This window comes from Ursus americanus, chromosome 1 (assembly GCF_024610735.1).
Source record: "Ursus americanus isolate L20-20 chromosome 1, mUrsAme1.1.p, whole genome shotgun sequence".
NCBI classification, from domain to species: domain Eukaryota; kingdom Metazoa; phylum Chordata; class Mammalia; order Carnivora; family Ursidae; genus Ursus; species Ursus americanus.
Window position 1 is genome coordinate 70,819,739 of NC_142127.1, and position 16,468 is coordinate 70,836,206.

At 33.3% G+C, this 16,468-nt stretch overlaps 1 protein-coding gene across 1 annotated transcript in view; it reads right to left on the reverse strand.

Annotated features, from left to right (window-relative positions):
* PGAP1 (post-GPI attachment to proteins inositol deacylase 1) overlaps window positions 1-16,468 on the reverse strand; it is a 73,297-nt gene that overhangs the window by 15,397 nt on the left and 41,432 nt on the right. The window contains exons 13-20 of the mRNA XM_045806379.2: window positions 14,937-15,014; window positions 11,555-11,630; window positions 9,573-9,646; window positions 9,415-9,466; window positions 8,868-8,934; window positions 8,355-8,463; window positions 6,661-6,699; window positions 1,222-1,315 (exon numbers count right to left, since the gene is read on the reverse strand). Coding sequence (XP_045662335.1) covers window positions 1,222-1,315; window positions 6,661-6,699; window positions 8,355-8,463; window positions 8,868-8,934; window positions 9,415-9,466; window positions 9,573-9,646; window positions 11,555-11,630; window positions 14,937-15,014 — 589 coding nt within the window. The remainder of the gene's footprint in view (window positions 1-1,221; window positions 1,316-6,660; window positions 6,700-8,354; window positions 8,464-8,867; window positions 8,935-9,414; window positions 9,467-9,572; window positions 9,647-11,554; window positions 11,631-14,936; window positions 15,015-16,468) is intronic.

The following is a 16,468-nucleotide window of genomic DNA, read 5'->3' on the forward strand; positions in this document are numbered from 1 at the left end:
ACAGTCCTTTGTGACTGGCTCCTTTCATTTGGCATGTTTCCAAGATTCATCCATGTTGTAGCATGTATCAGCATATTTTATTTATCTGTTTATCAGCTGATGGATACCTAGGTTGTTTCTGCTTTTTGGATATTATGAATAGTGCTTCTGTGAACATGTGTGCACAAGTTCAGTATGGGGGTATGTTTACATTTTTCTTGGATATCTGCCAGACTACTTTCCAAAGCATCTATACATACCATTTTACATTCCCAACAGCAGTATATGAAGGTTAAAATGAATACTAAAAGCAGATTTGAAATTGTAAGTCATGGAAAGGAAGTGAGTAGCTGCAGAAGCATTTGGCAAGATGGAACGGCAGAAGATATTTTCGGACTACTTTTATATATTTTGATCCACTGTCTTTTCCTATTTCTTGTCTCTCTTGATTACAACCCAAGCCCAACAAGTGTGTGTGAGGGCTTTATGAAGCAGGATCCTGGGAAACTATTTTCATTGCTATACTCTAGGGAAGGTTTTGTCCAATGCAGTGTATATTCTGTATTTGCCTCTCCAGATCCATTCTCCACCCTTACTTTGTTCTGAATTCTGAGAGGCTGACTTAGATGCAATGAATGATAGGCACTGATAAGAGGAAATAAGGTTAATGTATGTATTCGCTCCACCACCACCACCTTTCCACCCGGCTGAGCCACAGGCTGACAGTGGCTGCAGCTGTAGTAATGCTGCCCTCTACTATAGCTCTCTAGGCTTGCTCACTCCCTTGCCCTAGTACTGAGAAGCATCAGATGGCCCTACTGCTAATCTGGCACTTAATCATTTCTTGTTGGTTTCCCTTAACTCTATGCATATCTTTGAAGTAGTTCCTCCATTAAAATAAACTCTCAATTATTCCATTCAGTGTGCCAGGACCTAACTGATACAGTGGATACAGCCCAAACATTACACTGAATGCCTACTATGTGCTTGACACTATGTTAGGTACCAGGAATGGAATGGGGAACAAGATCACCATCAGGGAGACCCTACCTCTTAGGATATCCTTAGAGTAGAGGGGAAAAAACTTCAGGCACAAAAGTTTACAATGGAAAAGCCAAGCAGGAAACTTCTTGGGGATCTCCTAAAACCAGAGAATCTGAAACGCCTATGAACTTGAGAGAGTAATGAAGCACTGAGGAGGGAAGGGACGAAGAGAAAGAGAAGGAATAGAAACATTCTTACCTGTTGAGAAAAGAGAGTATAACTGTCCTCCATAAGCAAGAAGGATACTAGATGTAACATAAGCAGGAAGAGCTCCACCATGAAATCTAACTACCTAGAAAACAGGCAAATCAAAGGGCAACTTCTGAATATTCATGTTAATGAAATAAATGTACTTTCACATGAAATAAAAATGTCTTTCTTCACTTTATATCTTTCCTGACATGGCCATAGAGGTACTTCCAGTAATGGGTATCAAAACTCTAAGTAAAATAAAGATAAAGAATATACAATACATTAGAAACACGTAATCAAAATTTTTCATAAAGGCGCAACAAAAAAAATATACAATCGAGTAGCATATACTACAAACTTTTTTTACAAGGCACATTTACTGAGCATTTAATATGGTCCAGGCATGATATTAAACATTGTATATGAATTATCTCACGCTCTCCTCCCAAATATCCTTTGAGGTAATTCTTACCCCTATTTTACAGATGAAGAAATTCAGCCACAGGGAGCCCCAACTAACTTTCACAATTAAAAATCTAATAGACAGTAGGGGAGCCTGGGTGGCTCAGTTGGTTAAGCATCCAACTCTCGATTTTGACTCAGGTCATAATCTCTGGGTGGTACAATCAAGCCCCGTGTCAGGCTCTGCACTTGGCACGGAGTCTGCTTGAGATTCTCTCTTTCCCTTTCCCTTTGCCCCTTGCACATGTGCATACTCTCTAAAATAAATAAATAAAATCTTAAGAAAAAAAGTTAATAGACAAGCAGGTTACTTGTTAACTTTTACTGTCCTCATCAGTAAAATGGGGGCAATAACAGTACTTACCTTATAGATGGTTTTAAAGTTTAAGGATGTTCACTTGTGTAAAGCATTTAGAGTATTAACTCAAACATGATAAGCTATCAAAAAATACTAGCTGCTATTATAGACATGCATCGTTTTATTGTTTTGCTTCATTGCACTTTGCAGATAATTAAATATCTTACAAATTGAAGGTATGTGGCAACTGGCATTGGGCAAGTCTATTAGTGCCACTTTTCCAACGGCATTTGCTCACTTTGTGTCACATTTTGAGAATTCTCCCAATATTTCAAACGTTTTCATTATTGTATTTGCTATGATGATCTATGATGACTGATTATGACTCACAGAAAGCTCAAATAATGGTTAGCATTTTTTAGCAATGACGTTCTAAAAATTAAGGTATGCATTGTTTTTTTAGACATAATACCATTGCACACTTAAGAGACTACAGTATAGTGTAAACATAACTTTTATATGTACTTTTATATCATTTGACTTGCTTTACTACAATATTTGCTTTATTGTGGTGGTCTGAAACTAAACTCACAATTCCAAGGTATAACTGTGTCAATATTTCTTAAACAGGGCTAAGTTGTGTTTTTATGTAAATGGAACTAAAGTTAAAAAATTATTCATAGATGACTATGAAAATATAAATTTACTCCATCTTTCCCAATTTAGAAAAAGTATCATCTAGGGGCGCCTGGGTGGCACAGCGGTTAAGCGTCTGCCTTTGGCTCAGGGCGTGATCCCGGCGTTATGGGATCGAGCCCCACATCGGGCTCCTCTGCTATGAGCCTGCTTCTTCCTCTCCCACTCCCCCTGCTTGTGTTCCCTCTCTCGCTGGCTGTCTCTATCTCTGTCGAATAAATAAATAAAATCTTAAAAAAAAAAAAAAAAAAAAAGAAAAAGTATCATCTATTATTGGGCTCAATGTGCTCAGCACTGGGAATATAAGGGTGAGCACTGTCTAAGGAGTTTATAATGTAGTAACTTTGCTGTAATCTCATTAACAATTTCATACTTTGGTATCATTAGGTGCTTTAACTTCAAACTCCAGTTTTAAGGAGAGATGACATAATGAAATTCCAGGGCATTCATTTACTCACCTAGCCACTGACAAACAAATTCAAGTCTCTCACCCTGAAAACAATGACAACACCTTCCCTTCCCTCCACTCCACTTCCCTCTCTAGTTACCACTTTTTCCCCCTCTCTCTCAGAGCTAAACTCAAGGGCTGTACTATTTCTCCTCTTCTTGTACTTACTTCTAATCTTTCACTTGCATCTACCAAAACAGTACCAATGCTCTATGGACCCTTTTCCCAAGGTATGCCACTATTAAGCTTTTAAGTCCTTCACTGTCTTTGGAATCTTGTGGAATGGGATTTAACCCAGAGCCTAAATTTATAACCTTTATGTTATAGTGCCTTAAGTCATTCTATCAGCTGATCCAATTTCTTTTTTTAAAATTTATTTATTTGGGGGGGAGGGGCAGAGGAAGAGGGAGAGGAATCCCAAGCAGGGTTTGATCCCAAGACTCTGAGATCATAACCTGAGTCAAAACCAAGAGTCAGATGCTCAACTGACTGCGCAACCCAGGCACTTCTCAGCTGATCCAATTTGTATAAAAATGTATAACAAAAAGGTGTTAAACTCTTCCTTTAATGTTAAAATTTTAACAAAGGTTTATTTTGCTCTGTAATCAACTTTTAATGTTAAAATTTTAAAAGGAAATTTACTTTAAAACATGTTCTACATTCCACAGAATTTTTAAGAAAACATATAGACTCTCCTGGCAATCTGATTAAAGCAATGGAAATACATACTTACACAAAATGGTGTGTAAAATTTCAAGTCCAAAATCTCCCTGAAGCTCCTTCACTGATTTCTGGGTTAAAACTGATTAGAAAGACTCAAACTTATAGCCCATACTCATGGTTTAAAATTACAGTTTTGAGTGGAGGGAGAGGAGTTGAGTGAAAGGGAAATAGTCATTTTTCTACCTATTACTACATGATACTCAATGCCTGCTAATGACATGGTAGAAAATATAGCATACTTTAGTTATCAAGAGTACAGAAAGAGGGGCGCCTGGGTGCTGGCTCAGCTGGTTAAGCATCTGACTGATTTCAGCTCATGTCATGATCTCTTAGGTCGTGGGGTTGAGCCTGAGGTGAAGTCCCCATGGGGCTCTGCGCTCAGCGGTAGTCTGCTTGAGCTCTCTCCTATGCGTGTGTGTGTGCACGCACTCGCACTCTCTCTCAAATAAATAAATCTTAAAAAAAAAAAAAGTACAGAAGTTAAGTTAAGCAGCATGGCAGGCTTAGAGTCAGACTCCTGGATTTAGACTACAGATCTGCCTCTCCCCAGCTAGCTCTGTGTCCTTGGGCAAGTTACTCTCTACCATTCCTTCTCCCTGTGCCTTTATCTATAAAATGGAGATAAACAGCACTTATCTCACAGGAAGTTTAAGGCTTAAATGTGTTCAGTTATATAAAGCATTTGGAATAGTAACTGGCACAGGTAGGTGATCAGAAAATATTAGCTGTTATTATTAACCTTTAATGCTCTTCTTCACTGTCTTTGGAGATCTTCTAAGAGTTCCTATACAGTGTTCTGAACATGACAGTTCCTTGTAATGACTGTCATTGTTATGAGTATTAAGTATTCTACTGGGCCACAGATACAGCTTGTATAACATAGAACTAAATCAACAATCATAAACTGGCCACTACGGAACATACTCAAATTGTAGACATGCTTGATTTGGTTTAGTATTTGGCACAGTATTTCTTTATTTTTCAAATTAGATGCCAACATTAAAAAATTTAAACATTTTTATCTAAAAATCTAGACTTCCAGTTTCTCTTAAAATCTAAAGATCTGGCAATATTAGACTTCATTTCTACATAGAAAGAATTTACTAGTTTATATTATTCTCTTGAGAAAGTAACTTCTGGTTTATTCTTTGCCCTCTTCCATTAGAGTAGACTAAAGAATATGTAAATATTCTTTTCTTTTCTTTTTCTGAAAAAAAAAAAAAAAGAAAAAAAGAAAAACTAATTTGATGGAAAATTATCTAACCAAAGGTTAAAGATTCTCCGAAGTGGTTTCTCTTTATTCCTCTTCTCAGTCTTCTTTGACTGAATCATCAACATTAAAAATATGTATTATTTTTAAAAGATGAGTAATATATACAACTTCAATTCATTCTCCTGTTCTCAAGCTAAATTTTTAAACAAACATGAAGGAAGAGCATCATTTCTTTTCAGCAATTGGGAAGGACTTAATTACCACAAATTCTTTGAAATTTAAGGAAGTACCCACCTTTAATCCTATAACACCTACATATCTTGTTTTTTAGATAAATTTCCATGCCTAAACAAGAATATTAGTATGGCCTGCTTTGGTGGACATATAATTACGCTTGGCTATCAAGTATCAAGCTAACTTGACTTTTTTTGTCACTGATCTGAATTATGAGCCCCAGGGATGATACGGGTAAGTCATATCTTATATCTTCAGCCCATACCACTGTGTACAGTAACATGCCTTTTGGACATACTAAAAATACAAAGCATCAATTCTTCCCCTATATTCCAAGACATAATTTTTCTTTTTTTTTCACCTACCCCCTTGCAATTTTTCTTTAAAAAGGCCCTTAACAAGCTAGAGAATTTACTGTAACTACCCATGGTGCTACTTTTCCAATTTATACCAACATTTAATCTTCTCTTTCTAATGTAGCACATTTTACACATGAACTTAGAATTTCTTATGTTCACAAATTTAATAATAATCACAATCTAGTTCTCACCAGGTTGTTGTGAGAATCAAGTGAGATAATGCATATAAAACATTTCTGATTTAATTTTGATTTGTGCATTTTGTAATTACAAAATTAAAGGAATTTTAAAAATTCTGCTATGCAATGCCACAACAAAAATTTTAAATTAGTATAGTATAGAATTTTAAAACTAGTATATAATTTTTCTGACTAATCAATATTATTATTTATGCCCAGGTTATACAATTATGCAAATTATAATGATTTTGAGTAATACTTTAGTATTTCTACTACTTGATAAATTATTTTTGTAACACTATTTGCTTATGAACTACAGAAAGATACTCCCCAAAAGCATTTAAAGTATTTCAACTTCTTTATTTTTAATATAATTTACTTTATATTTTTACAAACTAAGCACATACAATATAAAAAGTTATTTGAAAATGTTCGTTTATATGACAGAGCCTACAAATTTTACTGGACTATGAATTATAGCATAGTATGAGCAACATGAAATCTTAATATGACATTCATTTAGCCAAAAATACTAACTTAAGAATCAGGAATCAGCTCTCATTTCTAGGAATGAAAGTATCACCTTAAAGCCAGGCATGGCCAACTATGATTTGTCTGCCAAGAATGGTTTTTGGATTTTATTAAAGTGGGAAAAAGAAGGAAAAGGAGAAAGTTGAAAAAGAAAGAAAAGCTGCAGCAGTAGCAGCAGCAAAAGACCATATGTGGTTTGTTAAAATATTTTATTAGCTGGCCCTTTCCAGAAAAAAGTTTGCAACTCTTGCTTTATAGTATCTATTCACAAGGCAACCAATAATCAATCAGGAATCACTTACCTGTCCAAGTATTTGTGAAAAGGAAGTCTTAACTGTCACCTAGTTTAAAATAATCATTAAAAAAAAAAAGGTTATTTCTCCTAAAGCCTTCTAGTTTACATTTTACTAAACAGAGCACTTCTGCAACATCTCTAAGCATAATCATTAATTTTTTAACAATGATCAACCTAAACGCATTTGTGGTCCTATAAGAATCCTCTGAACCACAAATTTTAATTTGTATTAAGTGTAGTTTTATTGTTCAGTATATTTTCCTGGATTCTAATTCTTTGACAACTGGATGAATGCTATGGTACATGTGGTAACCATTTACTAACTAGAATATTTGATTAACCAGAATATGTTAGTACCAGGTCACACAAGCTAAAGGAATTGATTGAATGACTGAGTTCAGAAGCAATACATATGTTTGCTGAACAATTAAAGGCAAATAAGCCTACTATATAACTAGTATCTTAAAATCTCAAACCTACAACTGTATAGCACTAAGTAGAGTTAAGCTAATGCACTTCTGAGTAAATTTCATAAAAACAAGTTTCAAAGGATATAAGACCAGGAACAAACAGAGCATATTTGGTAAAATTTAAGCCAAAACAACAGTTTAAAAAGAAATTTATCTTTAATTATCTTTAATATAAATACATCTTTTTTGATATTAGTAAGTCTAGGAAAAGGAAATACATATTTCATACAGAAATTATAAAATGACTATTCAAAATACTTTTTAAAAAACAGAAAGTACTTATAAAAACATGGACATTTTCGAGAGTGTGCATATTTGGAGCCAAGTTGTTAATGCAATTCTTGCTATCATTATTAGAAATATGAAGGCACATGTTAAAAACCATTTCAGCCCTACAAAGTCCTTCAGTGTTAGAAACAGAAAGCAAGATATCAAAGCATTAATAAATACAATGAAATCCAAAATAACTTATAATTTAGGTCCAACTAAAACTTGTTGCTAACGAACAGTCTGACCTACCAATTTTAGTCCACCCCAAGAAAGTTAGTTCTAATGAAGAATCCAAATATTTAAGGTTTTTAAAGGAATTGAATAGAAAGAAGGTATTTCACATAAATCAGAAACTGCCATTAAAATGTATAATCTCTTAAATTTGGAATCCTTAGAACCTGGGATGTTCTGATACAGAGGGGCTCTTGTAGTTCATGAATCCATAAGAATAAATGTTACCCAAGTCTATTTCCCTTCTCTTGGAACAGAGTTGTACTGTGATTGTAAAACAAACACAGCAGGCATACTACACTGCACATATTAATGACTAACAGAGATTTAAAAAGCTAGTGAAAAGGAAAGAAGATTCTTACGCTTATCCAGTGGAGCTGGAAACCAATATACATCATGTCAATTATTGCAATAAAGCCACGTCAGCTCATTGCATGATATTCTTCAATTTATAGAGAATTTTGGACTTTGGGCTTCCAAACTTAGAAGGTTAATCTATAGTCTCAATTTTATTTTCTATTACTTATTAAGATGTATACTTTCAATGGTCCTGCTGAGGAAATAATGATGTGGTACTAACAAGCAAAATGGAGAATATTTAAAGCATCATAAATGTCTATTTCATATATTTATTGGCCTCCACATTGCCATATATCTAAGCCTAATATAAAAATATATTTCCTGTTTATTCTATAACTAAATCTTAAAAATTAAGCAAACTGCAACTTACTTCATACTGACAGTCTGAAGATGTATACATTTTTAATAATGCTACATGGCTGTCATTTTCTGGTTGAGCAATATGGAGTTTCAGAGAAATTTCTGTGGAAGACGGTACCCTGAAAAGATAACTTAAATATTAATTCTCGAATACAAAATGTTGTTAAATAACGAATGCTAAGTCAATCCTCGCACAATACAATGAAATAATGGAGAGGAAGACAGACGCCAGAGACATATTATAGGTGGACACTTTTCCAATTGCATCACAGTTGCTGGAGGACAGTCTAGGAAGGGTTGATGCTCCAAGCAAGCAATGTTTAAGTTCTAGATCATTTAGGTAAGAATACACATTATCTTATAATATTATCTTATGAGCACAGTGCTACCTAAAAGATAGTTACATTTTATTAAGAGGTACTTAAATAGTTTCATTAAAATTTCACTATGATTTAAATAAACTAAATAGAATATATTTATTCAAAATGACCAAAGTTTAAGATAAATTTTTTCATATACTTACTGTGCAATAGTTAGTGAATCTTCGTAAGACCAAGGAATATGAAGTTTATAGATACTAGTTATTTCTTCTGTGGAAACATAAAGGCAATATGTGTTATTAACGTTACGTGACACTAAATGTTACATAATCTACTATAATACCTAACTAACTACACAATTACCCATTTCATAAAAAATAACCAGTAAGGGTAAGATCACATTAAAAATTAGAGAATTATTAAATAATAATGTTTAATTAGACTTACAAGAGATATTAGAGCACATGGAAAGTATTAAGAAATTGGTAAAACAGCTAAATCTGAATTACTACTATAATGAGATAAAAAATATAGAGAGTATTTTTTAAATGTGGATAAACTGATAACAGTTGAAGATGCTTAGTGTTAAGAAAGGGTCTATGTTAAATATCTTGGAAATACAGACAGCTTTTCTATTATCATATATTTAATTTTGATTCACATAAAATAAATAAGTATTATAGAAAATTCAAGTGAAGACCTATTGATTCTTCAAATGACAATACTATTCTTCTCAGAAAATACACTTACCTTTGACTCCTGAGCACTTGCTTACTACGTTGATTTTAAAAGCCTGGTATATCTAGTAAGAGTTTGACCACAAAAACAAACAAACAAGAAAACAAAAGTTTATTTGTTTGCTTAACTAAACAGTAAAATCAAATCCTTGTTATAATCATGATAATTACCTGTCCAAAGTTTAGAAGTTCTATATTATAAAACAGCCCACTTGTATTTAATATCACTTTCCTTGAAGACAGTCCTGTTGAATTGAAAGTACTGTATTACTTAGAATACCAAATGGTTTTTTAAGAATTACTAATTGCTTAACAATGTTTAACTAATGCTAATACATTTTAATATTAAAAAAGAATTTATAGGTTTTCATTTCTGGTATGGAAGAGTGAACTCCTAAAAATCCTATCCTCTTTCAATAAACTCTGGACAACATTTATAATGTATGTATTTTAAAAAGTCAAGTACATATTTTCAATTTCAAATAGGTATGCTTTCTTGGTAGATCTTTCACTTTATAAGTCTGCTATCTTTAATGAGATGGGTGATTCAGACATGTCATTTCTGTTTTGTTCTGAGTATCTTTCTTACCACCCCGCCCCCCAAAAAGTGGGGGAGGGATAAAAATCTAAAAGTTTCTGCTCTCAAGTAACAGATTCTTTTCACAAACAGAATATTAAAAAATACATATTTTAATGATAGGCCATGTCAAAAGGTCAAGGAGCCAACCTAAAATGAGCTCCCAATATCCAAAGCTGGAACAACTTAAGAAAAAAAGTGTAATGATATTGAATTATAATCCAATGAATAAAATAAATATCCATGAGTCATACTGACATAAATAAAAATTAAGTAAATAAATGGAGAAGGGACAACTTTCCTTTCACAAGAATTCCAATAAATATAGAATACCAGTAATAATTGCCTCAGACTAGAGGAACCAATGGATGATAACATTAGTGGGTTATTTTGAAGATAAAAGGATACTTAAACATTCTCAAAGTAGCTCTCCTAACACATTTATTAAATAGAAAAAGGAAACAAATAAATTTACAGTGGAAAAACCTAGAAGACACTACCTTAACCAAGTAATCAAGTTCACACTGGTAGTAATTAGACATAGTGATATCATGTGTCCAACCACAGGATACAATGAGAAGTACGCATAATTCTGGCAATATTCTTGCTAAAAATGTACAACATTAATCAAATCATAAGAAAGCATAAGACATATCCAGTATTTGATATTCTACAAAATAACTGACAAGTACTTTCCAAAGATGCCAAAGTTATGAAAGACAAGGAAAAACCGAGGAACTATCAATGATTAGAGGAGATGAACAGGACATGACAACTGAATGCAATGTGGGAACCCAGGGAACACTGGTGGAAAAACTGATGAAAACCAAATAAAGCCTGTAATTTACTTAATAGTGTTGTATGAATACTAATTTCTTAGTTTTGACAACTGCATTGTTTATGTTAAGGTGAGTGAAGGATATAGAAGCCTGTGCTCTTTCTGTAACTGTTCTCAGTGCTCAAAAATATTTCAAAATAAAATGTAAAGGCATATTTAGTTACATGTATTTTACCACAATAAAAAAATGGGAAAAATATTTAGAGAAATCTTGAAACTTCCATGGGGCAGACAGCAATTTATACCTTATAATAAACATTTTATTGAAAGGGCCAACATGTAGTATAAATTCATGGAAGAACACACACACACACACACACACAATTACTTGCAAATGTATATGACCAGGGAGAAAGTTAAAGTTCACTTCTCAGAAAGTGACGTCTGGCCCAGTATTAAATAATGATTAAACCACTGGACTACATTATATGGTTATTCAAAGAACTATACTTGAAATACACAATTTTTAATGTTATAGGCTTTTCATTATTGCAACTGACTGGCAAAATAAATAAGCACTCTATTAAAAATAAAAGCAATTCTTGGGATTCCTGGGTGGCTCTGTCAATTGACTGTCCGTCTGTTCATCTCAGCTCAGGTCTTAATTTCTGGGTCCTGAGTTCAAGCCCTGTTCTGGGCTCTGCACTTGGTGTGGAGCTTACTTTAAAATAAAAGAAAAGAAAGGAAAAAAAAAAAAAGAAAAGGAATTCTTAAGACTTCCAAAATCAAAGCACTTACCAAAGGAAAAAAGATGAGTTACAGGAAGCTGAATGGATCTTGTCTCTTTTTTAAAGAATTCACAATCTACAACAAACTAAAATATAAAACATTGATTTTTAGGAAAAAATAGAATAACATTTATAGTAAAATATCTTCACTTGATGTCTGAGTGGAAAATAAAAGTCTATAAATAAACTTGAGCCTTGCAGAAGTTATTACCTATCATATTCTAACTCTGGCTATACTTAGATGGCAATTACTCAAAGAGAGATGCTAAGCTAAGAAAATTTGGTGAAAGGGCTTAACCTAATAGACAAATTACTGGAGGATCATTTGTACAACAGCTGATGAACAGTCCAGTTTCCTTCCAGCTACTTTTAGGTGTTTGTAGAAGAGGAACGTTAAAGGATGGATCAAAGCATTAAGAATCAAAGTTAACTCAAGATTAGAGATTTAGATTAAAAATTTCTCGATACTTTGAGTCAAAAAGAAATACAATTTTGTTACATTTACTTTTAAAAATCCCATATTAATTATGTATCTCCAACACTCTAATTAGACTACAAAAGACTTGGAGATGGACATACTGCCATTCATCTACAGATGGCTAAATTTATTTGTATACAATTATTTCAAGCTGAACAGTGATTCGATTAAATGGAAAAAAAGGTTTACTATGTATGAAGCAAGAAAAAGAAATGCTATCTCAAAAAAAGTAAAACTAAAATGTGACATCTGTATAATTACAATGTTTTGTAACGACATTTCGTATGTAATAACATTTCTACAATGACATAAGAACTTTGCCCTAAGCTGTCTGCAATAAGAATGGTTTCATTAAAATAATCTCCACAAAGAAACCAAATTACTTTGATCTAAAGGATCTGAAGAACAAATTAATCTGATGCCTAATTGTAGCTAGCAAGTAGTTTGCTGTCTACAGGAAGCAGAAAGCCAGTGAGGTCTATCCTAGGCTTTTCTAAGAAGTACACCTTGGACTGTACTTGAAGCAATGTTATTTTGTTTGCCTCTTGGGTGGATCTTTTGTTTCTGAAAGTTAAAAATAGATGTGGGAAAATGCTATCTGACTACAGTACACATGTTAGGAATAAAAGGAAAAACTTGTTAAGAGGCTTTGCTTTTCCCCCCCTTCTTTACTTATAAGGCCAACTATACCATCAGACATTTTCCTTATAGAAAACAACTGTTACAAGGTTAGAACAATCATCTACTGAACAAGATTATTCATCATATTTTTACAAAGCACTTTTGGGTGAGACATTGCCTGAGACAGAATCAATTTTAAATCAGTTCGTACAGGTATTTAAAATAATACAATTTTTATTATTGCTTTAAAAATTTGGCTATTCCCTTTATGAAATAAACCCATACCCAAGAAAAGAATTCAAGGGCCTCTTTCTAATGGAATTATTTTGTTTTCTGGCATCAAAAAATGCATGTAATTCCACATTGGCATTTTGAAAACTATATTATCAGTTGACTGCAAAAAATTTTCAAGCTATTTAAATATATATATTCTGATGATGGGTTATAACAGATATGTAGAAATTATAAAAGGCCTAAATTAACATCCTTATGAGACTGGGTATGCAACAGAAGAGTCAGCAAGTGTTACTTTCCAAAGAGCATTAAGACATATTAAATATTCATTAGGCTGCTAAGGCTGGTTACTTGTGAAAGGCTCATTAATTTCTTGGAATAACCAGCCAGGGCCTTTCAAGTTTGGGAAAGATGTTTAAATTCATTCAAAACCAACTTACCTGACAGAAAAACCCCTAAAGAGAGCTTTTAGAATTGAAGATGTTGAATTACCTCTCACCTGAGCTAAGCAAAACAAAACAATGAATTCATTATAAGGTACTTGTGAGACTCAGTCTTTGAGTTAACTCCCAACTACATCCCCTTTTTTGTCTTTCAAATTTTCCTAATGATTTTGGCCTCAAATCTCAACAATTTTCTCATTAAAGAACTATTTTCTTGAGCATATATATGGTAGTGAGTTGCTAAAGGATAAGGATGCAAAGTAGGATAAAATCTATCTGATCTTACTCCCAAAGAATTCACGATATGGTGATGGTAATAGAGAGATAAACAAATAAATTATAATTCAGCATAATTTCTCAAAGAAGTTATAAACAAAGCGTCACAGAAGAAAGAAGTTATCTGGACGAGTCATGAAAAGGAGACTAGGAACACTTAGGATGGATACTGAAGGATAAGCTTATTGGGTGAAATGGGGAAGGGAAGCAGAGGGTCTTTTACCTCTATCTTCTTGCTTCCTCCTCCCCCAACTTCTTCAAAAATCATCATCCTTTTATTTCTACTCCCACTTCCCTAGTTCGAGCCCTCATAACCCCTTATGCAGCAGCTCGTCTGTTTCTAATCCATGCACACCATAAACAGATTCATCTTCCAAAATGGCTCTGATCCCATTTCTAGTACAGTGAAAATCTTTCAGCTGCCTACTAACTCCTGAATTCTATGAAGTCCTGAATTTTCCAATCAAGGTCCTCTAGAGTTTGGCCACAAACTACTTTCCCAGACTTTTCTTCCACTACTATCCTACCCATGGTGGCCATCTTTTCAAAATTACTACTTACGTATTCACTGTTTCCAAACACATCTCACACTTTCACACTTCCATGTTTGGATCTCATCGTTTCTTTGTCCCAGCAGTGCTGTTCATTTTAACTTTCTGCAATGATGTTACTATTGAGCATCTGGAATATGGCTAGTATAACCAAGGAACTGAATTTTTATTAGTTTTAATTGTTTTTAATTTAAATAGCCACCTGTGCCATACTGGACAGCACAGTTCTACAATGTTCATGCTACCCATAAAAACATTAACTATCCTTTAAGAAAATTTTATATATCACCTCATAATAAAGCCTTTCCTCATTCCATCATCAGAGATATCTCCCCTTCTTATACCTTTCATTTATTTGCTATATTCTGATTTGTATTATATTTTTGGGTACCTCTTCTATTCTCACTCTTCCCTCTGTTTCCAAATATTTCTCTCCCCCTATCCAACAGTATGTAGCTTTCTGAGAATTGGATTCATGTCTTCCTCATTTGTGTGCCTCCTATAATTCCTGGCACAGAGTCTTCCACATAAAAGGGTACCAATAATGAATAGATTTTGAAAGACTAATACATAAAGTACGTTCCCACTTTGAACACAGAGACTTGGGTTAATTCTGCTTAGTTCAAGTTAGAGTAGGTGATCCTAACGATTTAATAGTCTTAGGTGGATCACCAAACTGGCCATTGTTTTAGATAAGCACTATGCAGAAGAATTCATCAAAAAATAACTTAAATATTTAGCATGAGTATCCACTAAACATTCTCATAACAACCTTAATCCATTTGTTACCTTACTTCCATGAATAGATGGTACATATACAACAAGATGAGACAAAGATGGATAGTCTTGAAGTCTTAACATCAGAGACTAAAAAAAAAAAAAAAAACAAACAAACCAAACATAAAAAGCTGATTTTCTTTTTGAGGGTATACAGAACTTAAAACATGTTAAAAGAAATTATAAACACTTATTTCTTACTTAATTGGTTATAAAAAACTGATTCCAAACTTTACATCCAGTACCTCATAAAACACCCATGTTTACATTTTCAGGTCAATAATCCTGAACTCAAATTCCAAATATTTTGTAAATATGAACTGCCAAAAATATTACTTGAACTGTACCCCTTCATGTAAAACAAATGACATTTAATACTAAATGTAATTATTTTACATAATTATTTCCAGATTTGGTATCTTTTATAATTTGTCCATTTGTTTTTTATAACATTACAATACGATTTCTACATTTATTTTGGTAGCTAGCATATGACAAGAGCATTCAATAGCTGATAAATGAATGAATGCTAAAAATAATGGAAGAGTTGCAACTTAATCTCAAATGATTCTGATGTAGCCAAGAAGTAAAGAGTCTCTGCCTAATGATATATAGGAATATCATCCTCTGGAACTTATTCAGTAAATGACATGAAGACACAATAAGATGAATAATGCGCCTTATCACATGAACATCTATTTTCAAAATTAAGACCAGATCCTACAGCCTATATTTTGAGGAATAAATAGATAAGAGACTGGTCTACTTAATGAAAATCTACAGCACCAAATACAGTTTTTAAATCCAGGTTTTTTTCTGGAAGTATATGTGGTAACAATTCGTATGTATTAAGAAATTTCTGCAGACAGTTAACTTTCTCCAATTTTCTTCAGAAGCACTTATGTGGGCAAGTTGAACAGAGGCTCTGAAGCTGAAGAACTGTGAATAAGTGGCTCTCTAACAACCTGACCAGATTCACCTGTGAGTGTGTTTTTTAACCTCCTAGGCTTCACCTCAACTTACTTGCCAAAGTCTCAGCAATGGACTTAATCCATTCTAATGTAAATTAAAAGGCCTTAAAAGGGCCTCACAAACCATATTGACATACAATTGAGACCAACCAAACAGATGGTAGACAGTATGAAAGTTAATTAGAAAGAATCATGGTTATTCTGTGTGGCTATCCTTTGCTACTTATTCTCAAGAATAATTTTTTTCTCAAGAATTTTTTTTTTTTTTTGGGATCAGAATACTTCAAAAGGTAACAGTGTCAAAAAAAATTTCCTTATAAAGTTCCTATATAGTTATACTGTCAGTAGGAACTTGACAATATAATCATATTCATGAAATCGTTAGGTTGACAGGTAAGATTAATATGAAGTTGGGAAATTTTTCAGTGTTTTAAGGGTAAAATGCCCTTAATGGTGAAACAACACACACAGGAAATCAAACACCAGGGTTTGATGTGCAGAGCAAAGCTATGGTGCTAAAGTATGATTAAGGCAAAATGGCAACAAGGTAGTTTTCTCATACAAGTTAGTTAT